The 20,344-nt window shown below is 39.0% G+C and overlaps 2 protein-coding genes across 3 annotated transcripts in view; both read right to left on the bottom strand.

The window, feature by feature from the left end:
* Positions 1 to 4,222: 4,222 nt before the first annotated feature.
* Positions 4,223 to 10,908, bottom strand: LOC124284646. The gene is made up of 5 exons (XM_046720749.1): positions 10,598 to 10,908; positions 9,812 to 9,935; positions 5,953 to 6,092; positions 5,335 to 5,455; positions 4,223 to 4,554 (listed from the first exon to the last, which is right to left on the bottom strand). Exons 1-5 carry the CDS (start codon positions 10,740 to 10,742, stop codon positions 4,542 to 4,544), a joined length of 543 nt encoding a protein of 180 aa, XP_046576705.1. The 5' UTR covers positions 10,743 to 10,908; the 3' UTR covers positions 4,223 to 4,541.
* Positions 10,909 to 11,202: 294 nt separating this feature from the next.
* Positions 11,203 to 20,344, bottom strand: part of LOC124284638 (putative Polycomb group protein ASXL2) — a 28,412-nt gene continuing 19,270 nt past the window's right edge. For both annotated transcript variants that reach the window (XM_046720743.1, XM_046720744.1), the window contains exon 9: positions 11,203 to 20,263. In XM_046720743.1, the coding sequence (XP_046576699.1) occupies positions 18,094 to 20,263 (2,170 nt within the window). In that variant the 3' untranslated portion in view covers positions 11,203 to 18,093. The remainder of the gene's footprint in view (positions 20,264 to 20,344) is intronic.

Here is a 20,344-nt window from a genome sequence, read left to right as displayed (position 1 = left end):
ATGTTGCATTCATGGATACACTGCTGGCAAAGGGTTATGCCATTGAAATTCCTGCAAACGAGATTACTTGCCAACCTGGACGCGTCTGGTATCTGCCACACCATGGAGTGTATCATCCGAAAAAGCTGAACAAGATCAGAGTGGTCTTTGACTGTAGCCCAAGTATGGAGGTTTATCAATCAATGATGTTCTTCTACAAGGCCCCGATCTTGCCAATTCTCTCATTGGTGTTTTAGCTCGTTTCCAGAACAGACCAAGTTGCCTTCATGGGAGATGTAGAGGCCATGTTTCATCAAGTCAAGGTTCCACGGAGCACCAGGACTATCTACGGTTTCTGTGGTGGCCTGATGGTAATGTTCATAGTGAGCTGAAGGAGTACCGCATGACTGTGCACACTTTCGGAACTTCCCGTATCCTCTCCCACTGTTGCCAATTATGCCCTGAAAAGCACAGGAGCCAAGTCCAGATCTAACTATGATGACCAGGTTGCACAAACGATAGAACGCAATTTCTATGTCGACGACTGCTTGAAATCTGTGGAGTCTGATGAGTGTGCTAGTGACTTGATAAAGAATGTAAAGCTTGCATGTGCGGATGGTGGATTCAACTTGACAAAGCTTACAAGCAGCAGCAAGATTGTTCTGTCCTCCATTCCTCAAGAACATCGCCTTCCAAGGAGATTCGCCGCTGACCCTCAGTCGAGATGATATTCCCATGGAGAGAGCACTGGGGCTGCAGTGGGATACCAAGCTGGATTGTTTCAAGTACACGGTTGACTTGCCAGAGAAGCCGCTTACTAGACGAGGAATTCTGTCCATGGTGTCCCTCCCTTGTATGACCTCTAGGTCTCGTCGCGACCGGTGCTGCTGCTGCCTGCTAAAAGAATCCTTCAAGACTTGTGTAAGGACAAGGATCTAGGCTGGGATGACAACATCGGTATGGAGTTCGCAGGCAGATGGACAAATTGGCTCCAGGAAGTCAAAATGCTCAAAGGTCTAACTGTTAGAAGATGTCTGAAGCCTCCTGATTTTGGTGATGTATTGTCTCAACAGTTACATATCTTCTCTGATGCTAGCTCCACAGGATATGGTTGCTCTGCATACATTAGGCTTTTGACACAAATGGAAACATCCACACAACACTTCTCCTGGGCAAAGCTCGACTGGCTCCTTTGAAAACCCTGACTATTCCCAGATTAGAACTGACAGCTGCTACTGTGTCTGTGTGAAAATAGGACAATTTCTCTTCCCAAGGGAACTGGATGTAAAACATTGACCGTGTCACCTACTACACAGATTCAACAACTGTTCTGCAGTATATTCGCAGTGAAAAGAAACAGATTTCCAGCGTTCGGTCGCCAACCGAAAGTGAAGCTTATCAGGGACTTCCAGTACACCAGAACAGTGGAAGTATGTCGATTCCAAACCCAACCCAGCTGACATTGCATCTCGAGGATCTAGCTGCTCACAGTTCCTGAAATCCATTGAATGGTTCAATGGTCCAAAGTTCTTGAGAATGCCTGATTCAAAAATCAATTTCGAACCTCAGAAAAACAATTGAAGCTGCTGTGATGTCAACGCTGAATGAGACAGCTGATTCCCCTGGAGATGTTGTTAGTAAACTCCTCAATTATTACTCATCCTGGTACAGACTGAAAAGAGCAGTCGCAATCTATCGCGAGGTTCTTCAACTTTCTGGCTTTTAGTCTCAAAAGGGAAAGCCCTCAAATAACGCTCTTTGTCACTTCAAGAACTCATAGACCTCCGAAGAAAGAGTATTCTTTCCTTTGTTCAGCACATGGAGTATGGCTCAGAAATCGCAAACTCCTCCTCTAAGAACATGCAGAAATGGGTTATCAATTCACTGTACTACCAAGAAGTAGTCCCGTCCGCAATCTCTGCCCATGCTTTGTGGATGGTTTACTCAGAGTTGGAGGTCGTTTGAGCAATGCCAACATCAGCCTGACACACCATGAAGCATCCCGCCAGTCCTATTGCCAATGTAAGTCTCCTCTATCCCATCTGATTGTTTCGCGGATGTACACGAGACTAGGTCATGCTGGTAGAAACCATGTCCTGTCTGCACTAAAGAGAGAATTTTGATTACAAACGCTAATTCTGCTGTCAGAAGTATTTTGAACAAATGTGTACTTTGTAGGAGATTAAAGATGTCCACCGGTCAGCAGATTATGTCCGATCTCCGACCAACAGGGTACGCGTGTTTCATCTCCACCATTCACCTGCACTGGACTAGATTGTTTTGGCCCTCACAACCGCCAGAGAAGGACGCAAGGAAGTAAAGTTCGGTATGGTGTCCTGTTTACTTGCATGGTAAAGCAGAGCTGTTCACATAGAGACTGCCAACTCCTTAAATACAGACTCTTTTATTAATGCTCTTAGACGCTTTATCGCACCAAGCAGAGGAGCAGTCAAAGAGATCTCTTTGTGACAACGGCACAAACTTCACTAGTGGGGCCAAGGAACTTTGTCATGCACTTGATGAAATCGACCAGTCTGAAGTTCACAATTACTTGTTGAAACTGAACATCATCTGGAAATTCAACCCACCTTCAGCCAGTCATATGGGAGGTGTATGGGAAAGGCTGATATGGTCTGTCCGGTGGTGTTCTCAGCCCGCTTTCCAAGAATACAGTCAACGCCTTTGATGATGAGCCGTATAGAACACTCCTGTGTGAAGTTGAGTCGATTTTGAATTCCTGTGCCTCTGACAACAATGTCCAGTGATCCGCCAGATGTAGTGAACCATTGACACCCAACCATTTGCTGATGCGTAAGATCCAGCGCATATTCCACCACCTGGAGTATTTCCAGGCATCTGATGTCTCCACGCACGCCGATGGAGACGCAGTACAGTACTTGGCAGAGCTTTTCTGAGTAGATGGAGAAAGGAGTAATACCTTTAACACTTCAGAAACGTCAGAAATGGCAAGCTCCAAAAGGAACTTCAAGGTAAACGATATTGTTCTGGTCAAGGACGATAACCTCCCCCCAGGAATGCTTGGCTCATGGCTCAAGCGTTGTGGGATTACCTCCGAACCCTCATTCGTGCGCTTTGTCAGAAGTGTGACCCTCAAGACAAGAGGTTCAGATCTCCGAAGGCCAATCTACAAACTAGTATTGCTCTCGCACCTGCTGCAGAATAAGTTGATTATCTCAGGTATTAAGTGTTGTCAAGACCAGTTAGGTATTCCGCAAGATTATTGTATTGTTTTGTCTTAAACACCCTAGGTGTGTTTAACGGGCCGGGTGTGTTAATGCTAAATACAAGTTATGTTATATTCAGTAATGTTCAGCATTGTTAAACCAGGCATGAATGAGTGTATTGTCCGGTGGCCTAGTGGTTAACACATTAGACTTGTGATCCAAAGAGCTAGGGTTCAAATCCAGCGTAATGGCAAAACTTTGTAAATTTAATTAGTAAATATATAGCCTCATTTTCATTATTGATGGTCACATGACCTAACCCTTTGCACAAAAATCTTCATGCAAAAGGTTGATTCACTGTGCTATCCACATGGTCACTTGGCTTGTCTGCAAATCTCTCCGCATGGCAAACACAAATGTGAGTACTTTTAATCATACATTGTATAACTTTATATGACATTTGAATAGTATATGTTGTTGGAGTTATCATGGGAATATTTTGACCATTATTATTGTGTATTTTTGATAGAAAGCTGCTATTGAAGCTTACGTTACTCAAATGCGCTGTCGGACAATCTTCAAACATTTTACCTAACAATTTTGAATAGCTATATTTGATAATTATGAAATCCTATATTTGAAAAATTCAGAAAAGTTATATTTAAATGCTGTAATTGATGTATTAGCTAAAAGAATCATTTTGTTTCTTTTAGTTTCTTAAACCCTCATCGATGGACCGAGTCATGTCAACGATAATAAGCCAATGACTTGTCACCGACCCACCACCAAAAATCGTGAACATTAATAAATCCCTTCGTCGATGCGAAGTTTTCGAAGTTGTGTTCTTTGCATCTACAACTATTACATCCATACATTAATATTGTTGATAATGCTGATAGAAAGTCAAGCATTCTGATTGTCCTTGATTGCATAATTGCATACATTTGAAGGTAGACTAGTAAGTGTAAACAGTAAAATGGACGGCAGAAAGTTCAGCTATCATATTTGCTGAAAAATCATTCTTAAATTAGACTGGATCACAGAAATATTTCTGACACTTCGTATATATACTTTATTAAACTGTGTCAGTTCCCCAAATGGAAAAAATACCACACCAAAAACATACCATTCAGCAGAAGGCACAATTATCACCTGGTTACATACAAAACTGTCTGGTAAAATGTAAACTTCAAGGCACAGAACAGACTTTTAAAATGAATATCAAAGGTTTTACAAAAACAAAAATAAATAAATCTGCCACTGTATCCCCAAAATGCTGTCATTGATTTTTTTCTAAGAGTTTCATAAGTCTGAATAAGACTTGTTAACTATCTTCTGAGAGATGCATATTCTTGCCATTGTCTTGGGATGTTCTCTTTAAGTACAGAATCTGAAGAAAAGAAAAAGAAAGTGCAGTAAGGGAGATAACTCCATTCATTCACATGAGCCTGTTGTGGAACTTGACAAAATCAAAATCACGATCTGAAAATTAAATAACATAGCGATGTAAATGAGAATTTCTTTCAGTATCCATGCTCCCCACTTCAGCTGACTACATCTGTACATGCTAAGCTATGCCGCATTTAGCAATATGCCAGCAATATTATAGCAGGGCACACCAGAGAGGGGCTTCACACATTGTACCCATGTGGGGAATCGAACCCAACCAACTGGCCCCACTAAGCTAGAGAAGTACATAGTGCTAAAACAGACAACTCGTATTGCTTTCCTGTGTGTGTGTGTGTGTGTGTGTGTGTGCATGCGTGCGTGCTTTCTTTTCAAAAGGAAACAAACAATTACTTTATGACAGTACTTTGCAAAATAGTCAGCTAAGTGTTGAATCATATAATTTATATGCATTAATATGGCACTGGATTTGACCACTTTAAACATCAAGATACAGGTGAATGTTGGAGGGAATCCCAAAATGGTTGTTGACTGTTATGGCTATGGTGATCACATGGATATAAGACTTGACAAAGCAGGGATCAAATATGATTAGTGCAAATCTTGGATTCAAAAACAAAGTAAGCACATCTTTGCTCCAAAGAGATTTGAACCTACACTGAGTTGAGTCTCACTATGCTCCAAATTAGACAAAAATAATATGTGTATTATTTATGCCTAATTCTGTTCACCAATTGTATACTTAGTCATGTCATTTACTCACTGGCAGGTCTTCCTACAGAAGTCCTTTAAGAAGGAGTTGTAGTAGGTTCCATTGGGAGAGCAGCCCAGGGTTGTGTTGGACCAGAACCAGCAGGAGAAACTGGGAGACAGGTCAGAACAAGCTGAAACAAACAGAGACTGGTCAGTACACACAGAAATATACAGATACTCCCTGCAACACAGCTGTCACACTGGTGAATACACACTTCAACACAACTGTCAGACCGGGGAATACACACAGAGACAAACAGATACCGGTCAATACACACTGCAACACAGCTGTCAGACCGGTCAATACACACTGCAACAAAGCTGTCAGACCGGTCAATACACACTGCAACACAACTGCCAGATTTGTTTATAAACGGAGAAATACACATTTTTATTTTGTTTGCTTGACAATAAATGATTGCACTCCACGAAAATGATGGTGGTCAGTAAATAATTGAGTCAAGACAATCCAGCGATTGACATAGGTGTTGATCTCCACAGCTGGCACATGTTGACATGTATCAACCAAGTCAGCAAGCCTGACCACCGGATCCAATGAGTTGACTCTTATGACAGTTCACGACAACATGCTAACAAGGAAATGAATTTGCTGGTAGTGGTAACTTACATGTGCTGGGTGGGGTGGTGATGGGGGGACTCTCAGAACACTGCAGGTCAGGACAACATCCTGGAAAAGGCAGAGAGCTGTTGGCAACACTATGACAGTTGTCACTGTCCGGGTTTTCATCATTTGTGATCTCTCTACATCTGAAAAAGAAAACATGATTGATGGTAATGATTTCAATAAAAAGCCATGATGCCCTATCACTGTAATAATGAGTGAGAGAGTGAGTTTAGTTTTACGCTGCTTTTAGCAATATTCCAGCAATATCACGGCAGGGGACACCAGAAATGGGCTCCACAATGTAATGATGAAATATCAACATGAACAAAGGTTGTTACCCTCTGTTTTATTGTTTGATGTTTCACGTCACACTCAGTAATACTCCCGCTACGTGGTGGTCTCGTAGGTTGTAATAGCAGGATACAACCAGTGATTGATATTATGAAAAATGTATCATCAAGGTCTTTCTACTGTATTTCATCCAAAATCATTCTTCTACTTTTTGCAGTTTGAAACAGTTCTAACCAGCTTCAGAGACAGAGATTTGTGATGTATATATATTGTCTGGCGTGACGTAATACGTAGTGAGAGGGAAATAAGTCTACTCATAAATATGTCACTATTGAAACCTGACAAAACTGACCTCAGTTAATACTGAGTGAGTGAGTGAGTGTGGTTTTATGCTGCTTTTAGCATGTTTACCAATACTCTAGCAATATCACGGCAGGGGACACCAGAAATGGGTTTCCAAATTGTACCCATGTGGGGAATGGAACCCGGGTCTTCAGGGCGACGAGCGGATGCTTTAACCACTTAGGCCACCCCCCATCCTCCCACCCGCCCCTCAATTAATTGTGTGTCCCCATAGCTTAACATACACCATGCTATGGAACAGACTGATGTCACAATGCTCTCCAAAACTTTCTTAGCATAGTGTGTATTCCTAATGTAGAAAATATACATAGACACGCACGCAGGCACACCAAACATACTCTCAAGTTATTACCTATAATCATGATAATATTGTTGCTATATCTGGGCTGTTATAGCATGGATTTATCAAGTACATACCTCTTCGTATCAATTTTGATTACATGAACATGATGAAGTATCAACAATGTTTAACATGTATAAAATCTATCACAAAGAAAGCACTTTGTATCAATGTTTTATAGTCACTTTCGATAAGCCTTCAAGTGCATATCGACTACTTGTTGATTTGTCACCATATCCCATTTGTGTAGATCCATGGTCCTGACGTTTGATCACTGGACTGTCTGGTCCAGACTCGATTATTTACAGACTGCTGCCATATAAATGGTGTATTTCTGAGTGAAGTGTTAAACAACAAACAAAACTTGTTTATTCAGCATATTCCTTATAAGGTCATCGGTATAATTGTATCATAATGTTACTCACCGCTCAACAATGAGATAGTTGCCTGATGGAGCAATGATGTTTATTCAGGATATTCCTTAAGTCATCGGTATAATTGTATCATAATGTTACTCACCGCTCAACAATGAGATAGTTGCCTGAAGGAGTAATGATGTTTATTCAGGATATTCCTTAAGTCATCGGTATAATTGTATCATAATGTTACTCAATCCTACCAACAATGAGATAGTTGCCTGATGGAGCAATGATGTTTATTCAGGATATTCCTTAAGTCATCGGTATAATTGTGTATATAATGTTACTCACCATCAACAACAATGAGATACTAGTAGTTGCCTGATGGAGCAATGTTTATTCAGGATATTCCTTAAGTCATCGGTATAATTGTGTTATAATATTACTCACCGCTCAACAATGAGATAGTTGCCTGATGGAGTAATGATGTTTATTTAGGATATTCCTTAAGTCAGCGGTATAATTGTGTTATAATGTTACTCACGGCAATGATGAGATAGTTGCCTGATGGAGCAATGATGTTTATTTAGGATATTCCTTAAGTCATCGGTATAATTGTTATAATGTTACTCACCGCTAAACAATGAGATAGTTGCCTGATGGAGTAATGATGTTTATTCAGGATATTCCTTAAGTCATCGGTATAATTGTATCATAATGTTACTCGCCGCTCAACAATGAGATAGTTGCCTGATGGAGCAATGATGTTTATTCAGGATATTCCTTAAGTCATCGGTATAATTATGTTAGAATGTTACTGACCGCTCAACAATGAGATAGTTGCCTGATGGAGCAATGATGTTTATTTAGGATATTCCTTAAGTCATCGGTATAATTGTTATAATGTTACTCACCGCTAAACAATGAGATAGTTGCCTGATGGAGTAATGATGTTTATTCAGGATATTCCTTAAGTCATCGGTATAATTGTGTTATAATGTTACTCACCGCTCAACAATGAGATAGTTGCCTGATGGAGCAATGATGTTTATTCAGGATATTCCTTAAGTCATCGGTATAATTATGTTATAATGTTACTGACCGCTCAACAATGAGATAGTTGCCTGATGGAGCAATGATGTTTATTCAGGATATTCCTTAAGTCATCGGTATAATTATGTTATAATGTTACTGACCGCTCAACAATGAGATAGTTGCCTGATGGAGTAATGATGTTTATTCAGGATATTCCTTAAGTCATCGGTATAATTGTTATAATGTTACTCACCGCTAAACAATGAGATAGTTGCCTGATGGAGTAATGATGTTTATTCAGGATATTCCTTAAGTCATCGGTATAATTGTATCATAATGTTACTCACCGCTAAACAATGAGATAGTTGCCTGATGGAGTAATGATGTTTATTCAGGATATTCCTTAAGTCATCGGTATAATTGTATCATAATGTTACTCACCGCTCAACAATGAGATAGTTGCCTGATGGAGCAATGATGTTTATTCAGGATATTCCTTAAGTCATCGGGTATAATTGTGTTATAATGTTACTCACACCACCAACAATGAGATAGTTGCCTGATGGAGCAATGATGTTTACTCAGGATATTCCTTAAGTCATCGGTATAATTATGTTATAATGTTACTGACCGCTCAACAATGAGATAGTTGCCTGATGGAGTAATGATGTTTATTCAGGATATTCCTTAAGTCATCGGTATAATTGTTATAATGTTACTGACCGCTCAACAATGAGATAGTTGCCTGATGGAGTAATGATGTTTATTCAGGATATTCCTTAAGTCATCGGTATAATTGTATCATAATGTTACTCACCGCTAAACAATGAGATAGTTGCCTGATGGAGTAATGATGTTTATTCAGGATATTCCTTAAGTCATCGGTATAATTGTATCATAATGTTACTCACCGCTCAACAATGAGATAGTTGCCTGATGGAGCAATGATGTTTATTCAGGATATTCCTTAAGTCATCGGTATAATTGTGTTATAATGTTACTCACCGCTCAACAATGAGATAGTTGCCTGATGGAGCAATGATGTTTACTCAGGATATTCCTTAAGTCATCGGTATAATTATGTTATAATGTTACTGACCGCTCAACAATGAGATAGTTGCCTGATGGAGCAATGATGTTTATTCAGGATATTCCTTAAGTCATCGGTATAATTGTGTTATAATGTTACTCACGCTCAACAATGAGATAGTTGCCTGATGGAGCAATGATGTTTATTCAGGATATTCCTTAAGTCATCGGTATAATTGTATTATAATGTTACTCACCACTCAACAATGAGATAGTTGCCTGATGGAGCAATGATGTTTATTCAGGATATTCCTTAAGTCATCGGTATAATTGTGTTATAATGTTACTCACCGCTCAACAATGAGATAGTTGCCTGATGGAGCAATGATGTTTATTTAGGATATTCCTTAAGTCATCGGTATAATTGTGTTATAATGTTACTCACCGCTCAACAATGAGATAGTTGCCTGATGGTACAATGATGCAGATGTTCTTGTCACATGCTCCAGCTGACGAGGGCCAAGTGTCCTCGTGACCTTGTTGGACTCCCAGGTAATCCTTGCAGTTACCTACATCATTTCCATACAACACTTCAATTTACATATCTGGTTTCCATGGTTACAGTGAATACTGGAAAATGTGATGGCGTTCAGTTATTTGTGTATAACATGTAAAGCAAATTATGTTGAAGTTGAATTTCACTTTCTTGTGGCCATTGTACTTTGATATTGATCTAGTCCAACATATAACTAGACGACTTTGCACTATCAAGGTGTGCTCGATGTAGGCCTTGGCTGGAATATGAGTTTATTCATGTGAACTGATATTGATCAAACATATTTTGGAACTATACCTTTGTACGTTATATACTAACCACTTTATACGTTCTTTAACGGTAACATATTCCATCTTGAAGCTTACTCTAAAACTCGTCTTTCACATAAAATGGCGTCTTCATTGTCACATCAGTTTCTCCGACAAGGCGTAAAAATTCAAGTTTTCTAGAACCACTCGGAGACCCATAATTACCTCTCGTGACAGTGTCGTTAACATACACCTGTTACGCCCATTTCACCCAAGACCAGTATCTATCCCAACACGAAAGGAATCAAACTACAGTAGGCAGTGTTGGTTTTCACGAAATAAGCCAAGATAAAATCGATACCCCGACCGAGTAGAGAAATTCAAAGATACTTTGAGACAAGTATTCGTAAACAAAGATATAGTTTACCTGTGAGTTTTTCTTGAGTTCTTATCGTTGCTGTATTACCCGCAGAGGCAGTCAGTTGTGTCAAAACGAAGAGTAAAGTCGTAAAGATAATCTGAAAGCAGAAGCGTTTGCTCCATTGCGAGTCATTTCCTTCTTCGACCGCCATGTTGTTTACATCAACCTCAAGGACCTGTGCACTCGATAACAATATCTACGTTTATAATATTTCTTCTTTAATATGTCTTTCTTCAATACCAGTCTGGCTCAATGAATTTGGTATCTGGTAATAATTCAACCGTTTTGGTTAAATTCGTATCTATGAGAAATGAATTTGAGGTCGTATCTGTGGTGACAGGGGAAGTAACTCCTACCAAACCATAGATTCTTCAGACCAGGGTCCCCCCAAAATCTACGTTTTTTTGTGTATACAGCTCCGTAATTAGTACTATATTTAGATAGAGATAAGCAAGTTCTGCTCATGTTCCGCGTGTGAGTCAAATTATTGCGCATGCTCAAACCAAAATAATGTATGCTTGTCAACCTTCGGGTATCAATCAGTACGAACCAGGCACATTCTTTAACCATGAACTCATCACCATGAAAGTGAAACAAACTCGAACACCAAATTTATGATAAAAAATTTATTTTGACATTTTTGATACACGTTGCTAAAGTGTGTAGAAACATGTCACTCAAAACTGTAATTGTATGTACAGTACACCACACAATCCTGTAACATTGCAGCAAAAATATCAACATCTCATGTTGTGTGATTACCCAACTCACAAAACGTGAACTCTTTGTACATCATTGGAATCATTGGAATTAAACAAACTCTGCAAAGCAACTCTCAAAATAATAAAATATGACAAATCCCCAAAATAGTTTACCATAAAATATACACACTTTGTTGAATATCTTTCAAAACCTGCAACTCATTTCAATTTAAAATACTGGGAAAATATAATCCTGTTTTGTTTAAGTCCCTTGTGACTATACTTATGAAACCTAACATTTAACTTCTTCATTACAACTGGAAACTAATTACTTTCATAAAACTAAACACATACATGTAATCCCCCAAACAAAAAAGCTTTATACACATCTAAAAATATTTGACAAAAGGTATTTTCATTTTACCCCCCTTTGAGATCACAAGTTCTTAACATAAATATCTATCTACACAACAATGAAGAGAGTTTGTCCACTGTAATAATATGAAATGAACATAAATATATCATACAACGATGAAATAATTCCTATTTTTGAAATCGGAATACTTGCTATAACCACCTTTTTTCAACTAATCTTACTAATAATAACTAATTAGAAACTACCTGGTACATTAAAAACTGACCCATTTTAGTTTCTAAGTTGTGGAGACACTACTATCATAATGTTCTATCTCACTTTTATGTGAATTGATTTATGCTCAATTTCATTGAGTCGTCACGTGGTTCATCCCACCCACACACATACTTTCATTATATATGCATTCAGAGATGACCACTGAAAATGACAATCTCCTCACAAGTTTACTTAGTAGTCTTCCACAGAAGGAGAATTACACAAGCAGACTAAAAATGTCTACAAATTCTTAGGTCGTTGTAAAATTTTGACCAAGTATAATATATGGACACTTTGATTCCTTACTTACCAGGACCTAAATTCAAACATATGCCAGAGAAATGTCTAAAGGTGTACATATTTGTACATATCTTTTATTTTATTTATTGTTATTTTATGCATAAAATTACATGAATATAATTTCTCAAGCCAAATGTCAAATTTAAGGAAATCAAAAGAAAAAACCTAAAACAATGCTTGTTAAAAAAAATCACAAAAATAAAACGTGCCAATTTCATATTCGTTATTGGAAAATACGATTTGGTGCAACATGCTTTTATATAATTTCAATACTGTGGGAATTGGTGCACATATCAGTGAGGATCTTAGAATGATGCTTGTAGTGAATTAATTTGTCCATTTATCACTGCACATGTATCTCTGAGTCTGATGTGTATTGTGTAACTTTGTGTAAGGGCAGCCAAAATTGTTGTTTTAATAAGAGCACTGTATATTTGTGAGACCAAATATTTCACCTGGAAAATAATGACTGAAGGAAATATAGTTAAGAATTTTGACTTAAAAAATAATGGATATGATTTAATGACTACTGAACATTTAAACAATATCAATTTCATAGTCCAGACCATGAATGCATCTCACATTTTCCTTCCTTCAACTATGAAAATAAATAATTATTTACATTTATAAGAAACATATAGCACAAAAACAACATTCCAGAATTCTTGTCAGCTTAAATCTCCACACTTCAATAACTTTCCTGGATTAGGAATGACACATCACCAATTTGAAGCACATCCTGCTTGAACCATAACAATACAAAAAGGCTTTTTGATTGGGCAAACATGTATCTGTGCAGGGCAAATGATTGGCTGTATTCAGGAATAGGTTTTATTAAGAGTTTCACTGATCAAAGGTGATACAACAAAAGGCCAGGGGCCAGTTCCTCAAAACATCATTCTCCATTGGTATTATTCATGTAAGTGCAACAGAGATAATATTCATAAATTCAATTTCAATAACCTTTAATCAATCAAACCTGGCTACACAAATCTGTGAACACTATCCATATCAAATATCATGGCTTTAATGATCATGAGAGAATAAAGTTTACAAAAACTTTTTTTTACCATTGATCTATGCCCGAATAGTATTATAGTGGGAATTAAGGAGATGCAGTGTACCCACCCTTATGCAAAAAGCAACATGTTTCAGGTAATGTCATGAAAATTATCAGAGCCTTAGAGAGAATGATTCAGGAACTTATTCGTCACATCACTGCAGTTTTCATGTAAGTGTGGAGACTGACAACAGGAATTCATGAATGAGAAAACGAGAGAATTTACAGCATGTTTATAGAATATATACACTCATGGACATATTCACAGAAAAAGGTAACAGCACTGTTGCTATGGAAACATACAAATGTACAGTAAGTACAGGTACAACACCCTACATGGGTCACAGGCTGGGATGTAAAAACAGTATCTTCATCAAGTCCCTCAATGCCTGTCTGTATTTATTACATTACTCAAAAATAAACATTACATATTCCATTAAGTTTGAATTACAATAACTTAAACAACTAAAGTCCAATTTTGAATAATACATATATTTCCTTTTCATGAAAAGCTTTCAATCAAAATTTATTGTATAATTGATTGTGCAAGAAATCTACTTTGAAATGGAATGAAATTACGAGAGTCCCACCCTGACAGCATTCCAATTTCTGCAATTAAATGTTTTCATCTATCAAGTTATGATAAAGTGACATTTCTTGGAAACATTAAGCATTTTCACTTTCAAAAACAGGTCAGTTTGGAAACATTTAAATTGAAAAAAACAAAACAACCCAAAACATTCAAAACTGTATGTGAGAATCTGCCCATCCCTGCCCATGACTCCACTGTATGTCTGCTGAGGAAAGGTATAAGTTTAAATGCATATGTGTGTGGCAGACCCTGAGATTGCCTGAATGCATACATGTACACAATCTGAGACATCCAGAACACTCATTCACCATGTACAGAACATGCACAACATCGGCACAGAACAAAAGGAACCAGGTTTGGAATGGAACCTTTAATAGTCACCCAGTCTCACATCCTGGCTTACCTTACGTTCATCCTTAATAAAAAACATCTCCAGCTGAAGTTCACGACGCATGTCTACCACACATGGATCTCGCCAGTCCAAATTCTAGAAAACTAGTTTTGACATAATCCCAGTTTTACTTCAGCAATGTTCTGAAAGTTGTCATTCTGCCTTTCCGGTATTCCTGGACAAACTTCACAATGTGCCATATTTGAAAAATACCGCCTTTGAATACTACAGTGAACCACTCAACAAAGACAGCTTAGCTTGGGAGTTAACTTTTTAATGCGATAGCTGAATCTATTATTTTGATCCATTTTGCTATTAGAAACAAATGAAAAAAACTTGAATATGCCTCCATCATATCTCTGGATCATCGACACCCAGTGTTTCTGTGCTAAGATATGTGTTACATGACCTTAAAAGTGGAAAACATTCGACTTTAACTCTTTGATGTAACCACTATCTTCTACAATAATATTATCTGTATTTCAACTCCTAATTCCTTGCTGCTATTACACAACTCAAAAGGATTAAAAGGATTCCCAATTTCTGGGTTTGAAACTCCCACAATTTTCAGCCAGACAGGGCTGGTTAGATGTAAACTTGCCAGCCCTGACCAAAACTTACCTGCCCACAAAATATCTTCAGATACATGTCTAATTTTAACCCAACCGTCGGGCAGGTGAATTTGAGAATCTGGCAGTCCGTGTTGAAAATAACCCGTCCCGGGCGGTCGGGCAGGCAGGTATTTTGAACGTTTCTAATTTTCATATTACTGTAGCTTATATGTCAGGGCTGATCAGCAATAGCAAATTCCAAGAATCAGGTGATCTTAAAATTCTTTTGAGTAAAATATAATTACACTTAAAATGAAAACCTTGTTCTGCCTTCAAATAAACATGGTGTGATCATCACTCCAAAGATTCTGTGTTGGACCAGGCCACTCACTGAGTGTGCTGGTAAATACATTTTTTCAACTGCCTTCACCAATATTCTGGCAACAACTGGTCACCAGGAAAGGGCTTCTTCTATTGTTTAATGCGAGAATTCGAACCCAGGTTTTTGTATGATAGGCAACCGCTTTAACCACTAGGCTACCCCACCATCCCTCTTCTTTAGTGAATTTTCTACCGGTACCAGGAGTAGATGTATGAGGGCAAGAAAACATGACGATGAAACAGGCCAGAGTTAAGTACAGAGAAGAACAATTAACAAAAAGAATAATTGATACTTCAAGTTATCCTGAAAATATCTCGCTGATAATAACTGTATTCCAAAAACATAATGCTATTGAAATAAGAAATAGGGTTGACACTGTGTAAGTATGCACACCTTCAAAGACAACATTGGTTTTCAGATTTTAAAAACTTATAGTTAGGATCATTCATACCCCCAAAACTTGTCTGAGACCTTCGTATGAAACGACACATAAATGTCCACTGAGCATGTAAAAGTGATGAAGGAACAGTATATACAATCCTGTGAACTTTTAACCAGGATATTTTAATATATTCAGAATTTGAAAAGTGTCCATTCTCCCAAAAATAAGTTAATGATCTAGAAAATTATGTGAATGCTGTTACACTTCTTGCAACCTAACAGCATGCAACCGATTGATCGATATGACCTGACTGCAGAAACTATAATAACCCATTCAAGCTGCTGGTTCCTGCCAGTCACCGTTTCTACTTTCAAACCACTTCCCTGTCATTAGCCAGCCAGAACATAACATATATCCATGTACACAACAGGTGCTGACAACAACTAACACATACAATATCAGCAGTTGATTCTTGTGATAAAACTTGATGGCAACCATGTAACATACAACTTTCCAAGTTTCAGAACTTTGAAAAACAGTATTTTCAAAGTGATCAAGTAGGTGTGTGCACGTTCCTTTCAGTCTCTCCAGCAGATTACATAACAACCTCATGTTCTCTTTACGTCCACATTGTTGGGTTTTCATTTATTTCCTTCCACACAAAAATCAGCTGATAAGCTTCACATTTAAGCCCCAGTAGATGGGTGTATTGGGACAATAGCCTCTCCTGTCTTGAAATGAATGTGTATCGTGATCATAGCCCCATGTCATCATTTGTCATCTGTACATGTTCAAATGTAAATGGATAAACAAACATGTTACTAATGAAAGTTAAATATATTTAGAACCTGCCTACATTGGAGTTTTAATGACTGAAAACTCAAAAAGAGAATTACTCAAAAAGAAAGTAATTAGTATACCTATATTGCCAGTTTGAGCAAATATACCGGTATATTATGTTGACAAGTACACATTAACATTGTTTCTAGGAGTAATCATGGTCAGTCTTGATTGAGGTATGTGACTTCAGTAATCAAATAATTACAGGGGTATATATTAAATACATACATTCCTGGCACAGTAATCAAGTCAACCCCGGGGTCTATATTAATCATACACCTTCCTCACATACTAATCAATACAAAATCCACACTGTGTTGTATGACAATGCTGGTTTTAAAATCATAATGCATGATCGTTGATGATTCACCGGATTGATGATTTTATTTTTTACTCCTAAAAATGTAAAATGATTTTGTTCTGCACTTCATGTATATTCATATTACAATGAAATTGAAATACAAGACCTACAGAAAATCCCCTGTTATTCATGTCATGGCCAGTACATAAGTTCAACCCAACTGATGCATACATAAAATATGAATGAGTCTGGCCAAATCCATCTCTAAGCCATATTTACGTTTAGAATTTTAAGTTTTGGTTATTGTTCCAAATTGTTCAGGTTGATGTGAAATTAAATTGCAGTATGATTTAGTCTTTAAACCATAGGCAAGGGTATGATGATCAGCAAGAGACATTTACTTAGGATGAATCTGCTAGTCGGACCAAATACCAGACATTTCTGCAATGCTTGGGGGAGACAACTCTCTACAGTGAAGTGCGGCATCACATTTCCCACTAATAACCACAACTATTTAGAAATAAAAGAAATATTGTGCTTAAATGTGTTTGAAAGACTTGCCATGATAAAACCATGTTGGAAATCTAAACTACTCTTGTCAAACTTTAAACTTTATAAAAAAAATATTACTCGCTAACAATAATCTATTATTTGCATTGGTCATTGGGGAGCTAAAGTAAATAATATAACACACAGTACTCTACTGACACCTAAACCGATAGTATGAAGGCAGAACCGTGTTTAAACAGAGTTGATTACATTTCATCATTATATTATATTTAGAATATAAGTTTACCCATGTGATAAAAAAGATTTTTGTGTTAACTATACTTTGCCCAAACATTTTTCCAGGGTTTAAGAAAAGAGTAACAGAGAGGATCATAACTAAAGTAAAACTAGAAATTGAGGCTACCTCATTGCTAAGGGACACAACTCTGTACTACACGCTAACACCTTGGATCACTCTTGCCCTATTCAGATGGATGGATGTTTGAATTTTTCTAAATATGTGACACAGTAGTTCTAGACCCCAGGTCCTACACTATTTAGGTGAAGTAAAAATAATACTGTATTTGAGTTCTGTAATCATGTTAACGATGTAAAAGAAAATTATGTTCCACCCATATATGCGCCCCTAATTCAAGCACTGCCCCAGTTTCTATATTTGTTAATATGGAAGTCCTTAACATCATTGGGAAAGAAGAAGCTATGGTAAAGAAACCATTATGTAAGGTACACTGAAACGACACTTGATAGTACACTATTGATAAACACTTCCACTCAGATCTTCATGTGATGGTTGGGATGTTATACATGATTCAACAGATTGTGCAAGGTCAACAAATTAACAAACTCGTAGTAAAGACTGTGTTATGTTGTGATGAGGCAGGTAACACAGAGCCGAGACGGACCGATGCAGTCATCGTGACAGAAAGCACCACATTTCTTGCACATAACCATAGCCTTGAGACTGCAGGCACACGATGAAGGATTAATAGTCGGCGTGCCTTCAGACACTGAAGTCGCTGTCACCGTCGTTCCAACCGCCGTTGATGTAAGCGGCTGCAACATCACGGTAGTCATGTTTGAAGCAGCGGTTATCATTTGCACATTAGGTATTGCTGAGGTTGTAGCCATTATTGACACTTTTGGGTTGGCAAGTAAGTTAGCCACTTGGGTCTCCACGCTATTTGATACAATGGAAGATGTCACTGGCTGGGCACTGCTAGCCGCAGTAGTCTGGTTGCTTCGAAGGGCGACAGTCTGCACACTGAAGCTTCCAGACACTACCGACTGTGGGTTGGGCTTACTATTGCCTTTCCCCACAATAGAAGCAGGTCGAACTACGAAGCGTGGAGACCCATCACGACCTGCTTGAGTAGGAGTGCCAGCTTTGGATAAAAAATTAACTTCTTCAGAACTTAAGTTGAGGCTTACTTCTCCCTGATTGTTTCCCGTCTGATTTGAGGCGTCACCCCCAACACTCGCCGATCTCACAATTGTCACAACTTCTGGTTTGTTCTGAGTAGGCGGAGCGCTAGAGGCCCGGGGAGGTGTGCTGCTGGCCAACATCGCCCGAAGATTCTCGTGTGTGAGGACGCACCGGACACCAGACGAAGTCCCACCAGTGTACACCTTGCCTGTAGTGGCAGATGAAGCTTGCACCGAGTTGGTCAGTGTTTTTGTACTGTTTGCACCAGCACCGGTTACCACTGTACTTGAGGGGGCACTCACAACCAGCACCGTGTTAGGATCTAAAGAGTTGTTGGATGTCACAATCAGAATCTGTTTTCCTTCTGTGCTCCCGGATGAAGAGACCGATGGGACCGTCAAAACCCTGGTAGGAGATGCTGTTCCGGAGGTCAGCGATGCTGCAGGGCTCGCGGTCGATCGACTTGCTTCTCCGTCTGACTGGACGCTTTGATCTGACTGACTGCCGGACTGAGAGAACAGCAGTTTTGAGGCACTCATTTGGCTCTGTTGCGGCCCAGTCACAGGACCAGGACTGTTCACTTTCACAATACTTTTCTCATATTCAGCCTGACAAATAGCCAATGATCTTTGCAAGTTGATACCATTATTGGGTTCAGTCTTAACAGGGGTTGCAGTTTTAGACGGTGTCTTTGGCCGTCCAGTGGAGGTTAACAAGATATTGGGATGATTCTTGGACAGGGCAGGACTCAAGGATGGTGCTGGGCGTTGCTCAGTAGTAGTAGGAGGCACAACTGTAGCAGTAGCCTGCTGAGCACGGGCCCGAGTCTGAGCCTTAATCTGAGCCAAGGTCCTTGTTTGTGCCTGGGCTGGGACTCTCCCTACAGGGGGACTAGGACTCGTCAACAGGCTCCTTACTGATGAGTTTTGGGACACATTAGTTGAAGACCTGGTCTGAGGTGGGGAGATGATTGACACAGTTGTCTGAGCTTTAGCAGCTTGAGTCCGAGCTTTGATCTGAGCTAAAGTCCTTGTCTGCCCAGCAACCTTAATAATTCCTGGGGTGGTAACAACAGAACCAGTTGGAACAGACTTAGCTGGTGAAACTTCAGTCAAATCTGGAGGAGTGTTCGTTAAAGCTGTCCGTAACGGACTGACAGGCTCAGCTGACTGTGACTTCTGACTCCGAGCAGCCTCAGTCTGAGCCTTGATCTGAGCCAGTGTCTTAGCCTGAGCTTGCCGCTGACTGGGGGACAATCTTTGCTTTTTAGCTGGTGTTGGGCTTACTTCAGCCTTGTCTACTTTGGTCAATGAAGCTGCAGCATTGGCAGTGGTGGATGTGACGGTTGCGGTCACTGATGTTGAGACAGTGGTCAGCAGTCCCACCTGGGCACTGGATGCTGTAGAAATGCTGTTGGTTATACTATGTGATCCGGCTGGCATCACTGACTCCACACTTGCTGCTACAGCCTTGGACAAAGACTTGTGGCGCAACATGGATGACACCAACATGCTTCGTTTATGAGCTGTATTCTTCTTGGCAGCAGGCAAGGAGTTCACAGGTTTGATAGGTGATGGTCCAGTTGCTTTTGGCACATCCTTTTGTATCCTGCGAGAAGAGACAAAACACATATCACTACATCAAATAATGAAATTGATAGAATGACTATGTCGGTTATCAAAAGACGGC

The sequence above is a fragment of the Haliotis rubra genome, unplaced genomic scaffold, assembly GCF_003918875.1.
Source record: "Haliotis rubra isolate DU_JTF1 unplaced genomic scaffold, ASM391887v1 Scf340, whole genome shotgun sequence".
NCBI classification, from domain to species: Eukaryota; Metazoa; Mollusca; class Gastropoda; order Lepetellida; family Haliotidae; genus Haliotis; species Haliotis rubra.
This window is presented reverse-complemented; position numbering and strand designations above follow the sequence as displayed.

Bases quoted from the DNA above. Each gene is read 5' to 3' on its own strand.
- LOC124284646 (XM_046720749.1), bottom strand. From the start codon at position 10,742: ATGGCGGTCGAAGAAGGAAATGACTCGCAATGGAGCAAACGCTTCTGC. The intron at 6,093-9,811 runs GTGAGTAACATT...TTTCTTTTTCAG, and splicing joins AACTATCTCATTGTTGAGCG to ATGTAGAGAGATCACAAATG. The intron at 5,456-5,952 runs GTAAGTTACCAC...TGTTTGTTTCAG, and splicing joins CACCACCCCACCCAGCACAT to CTTGTTCTGACCTGTCTCCC.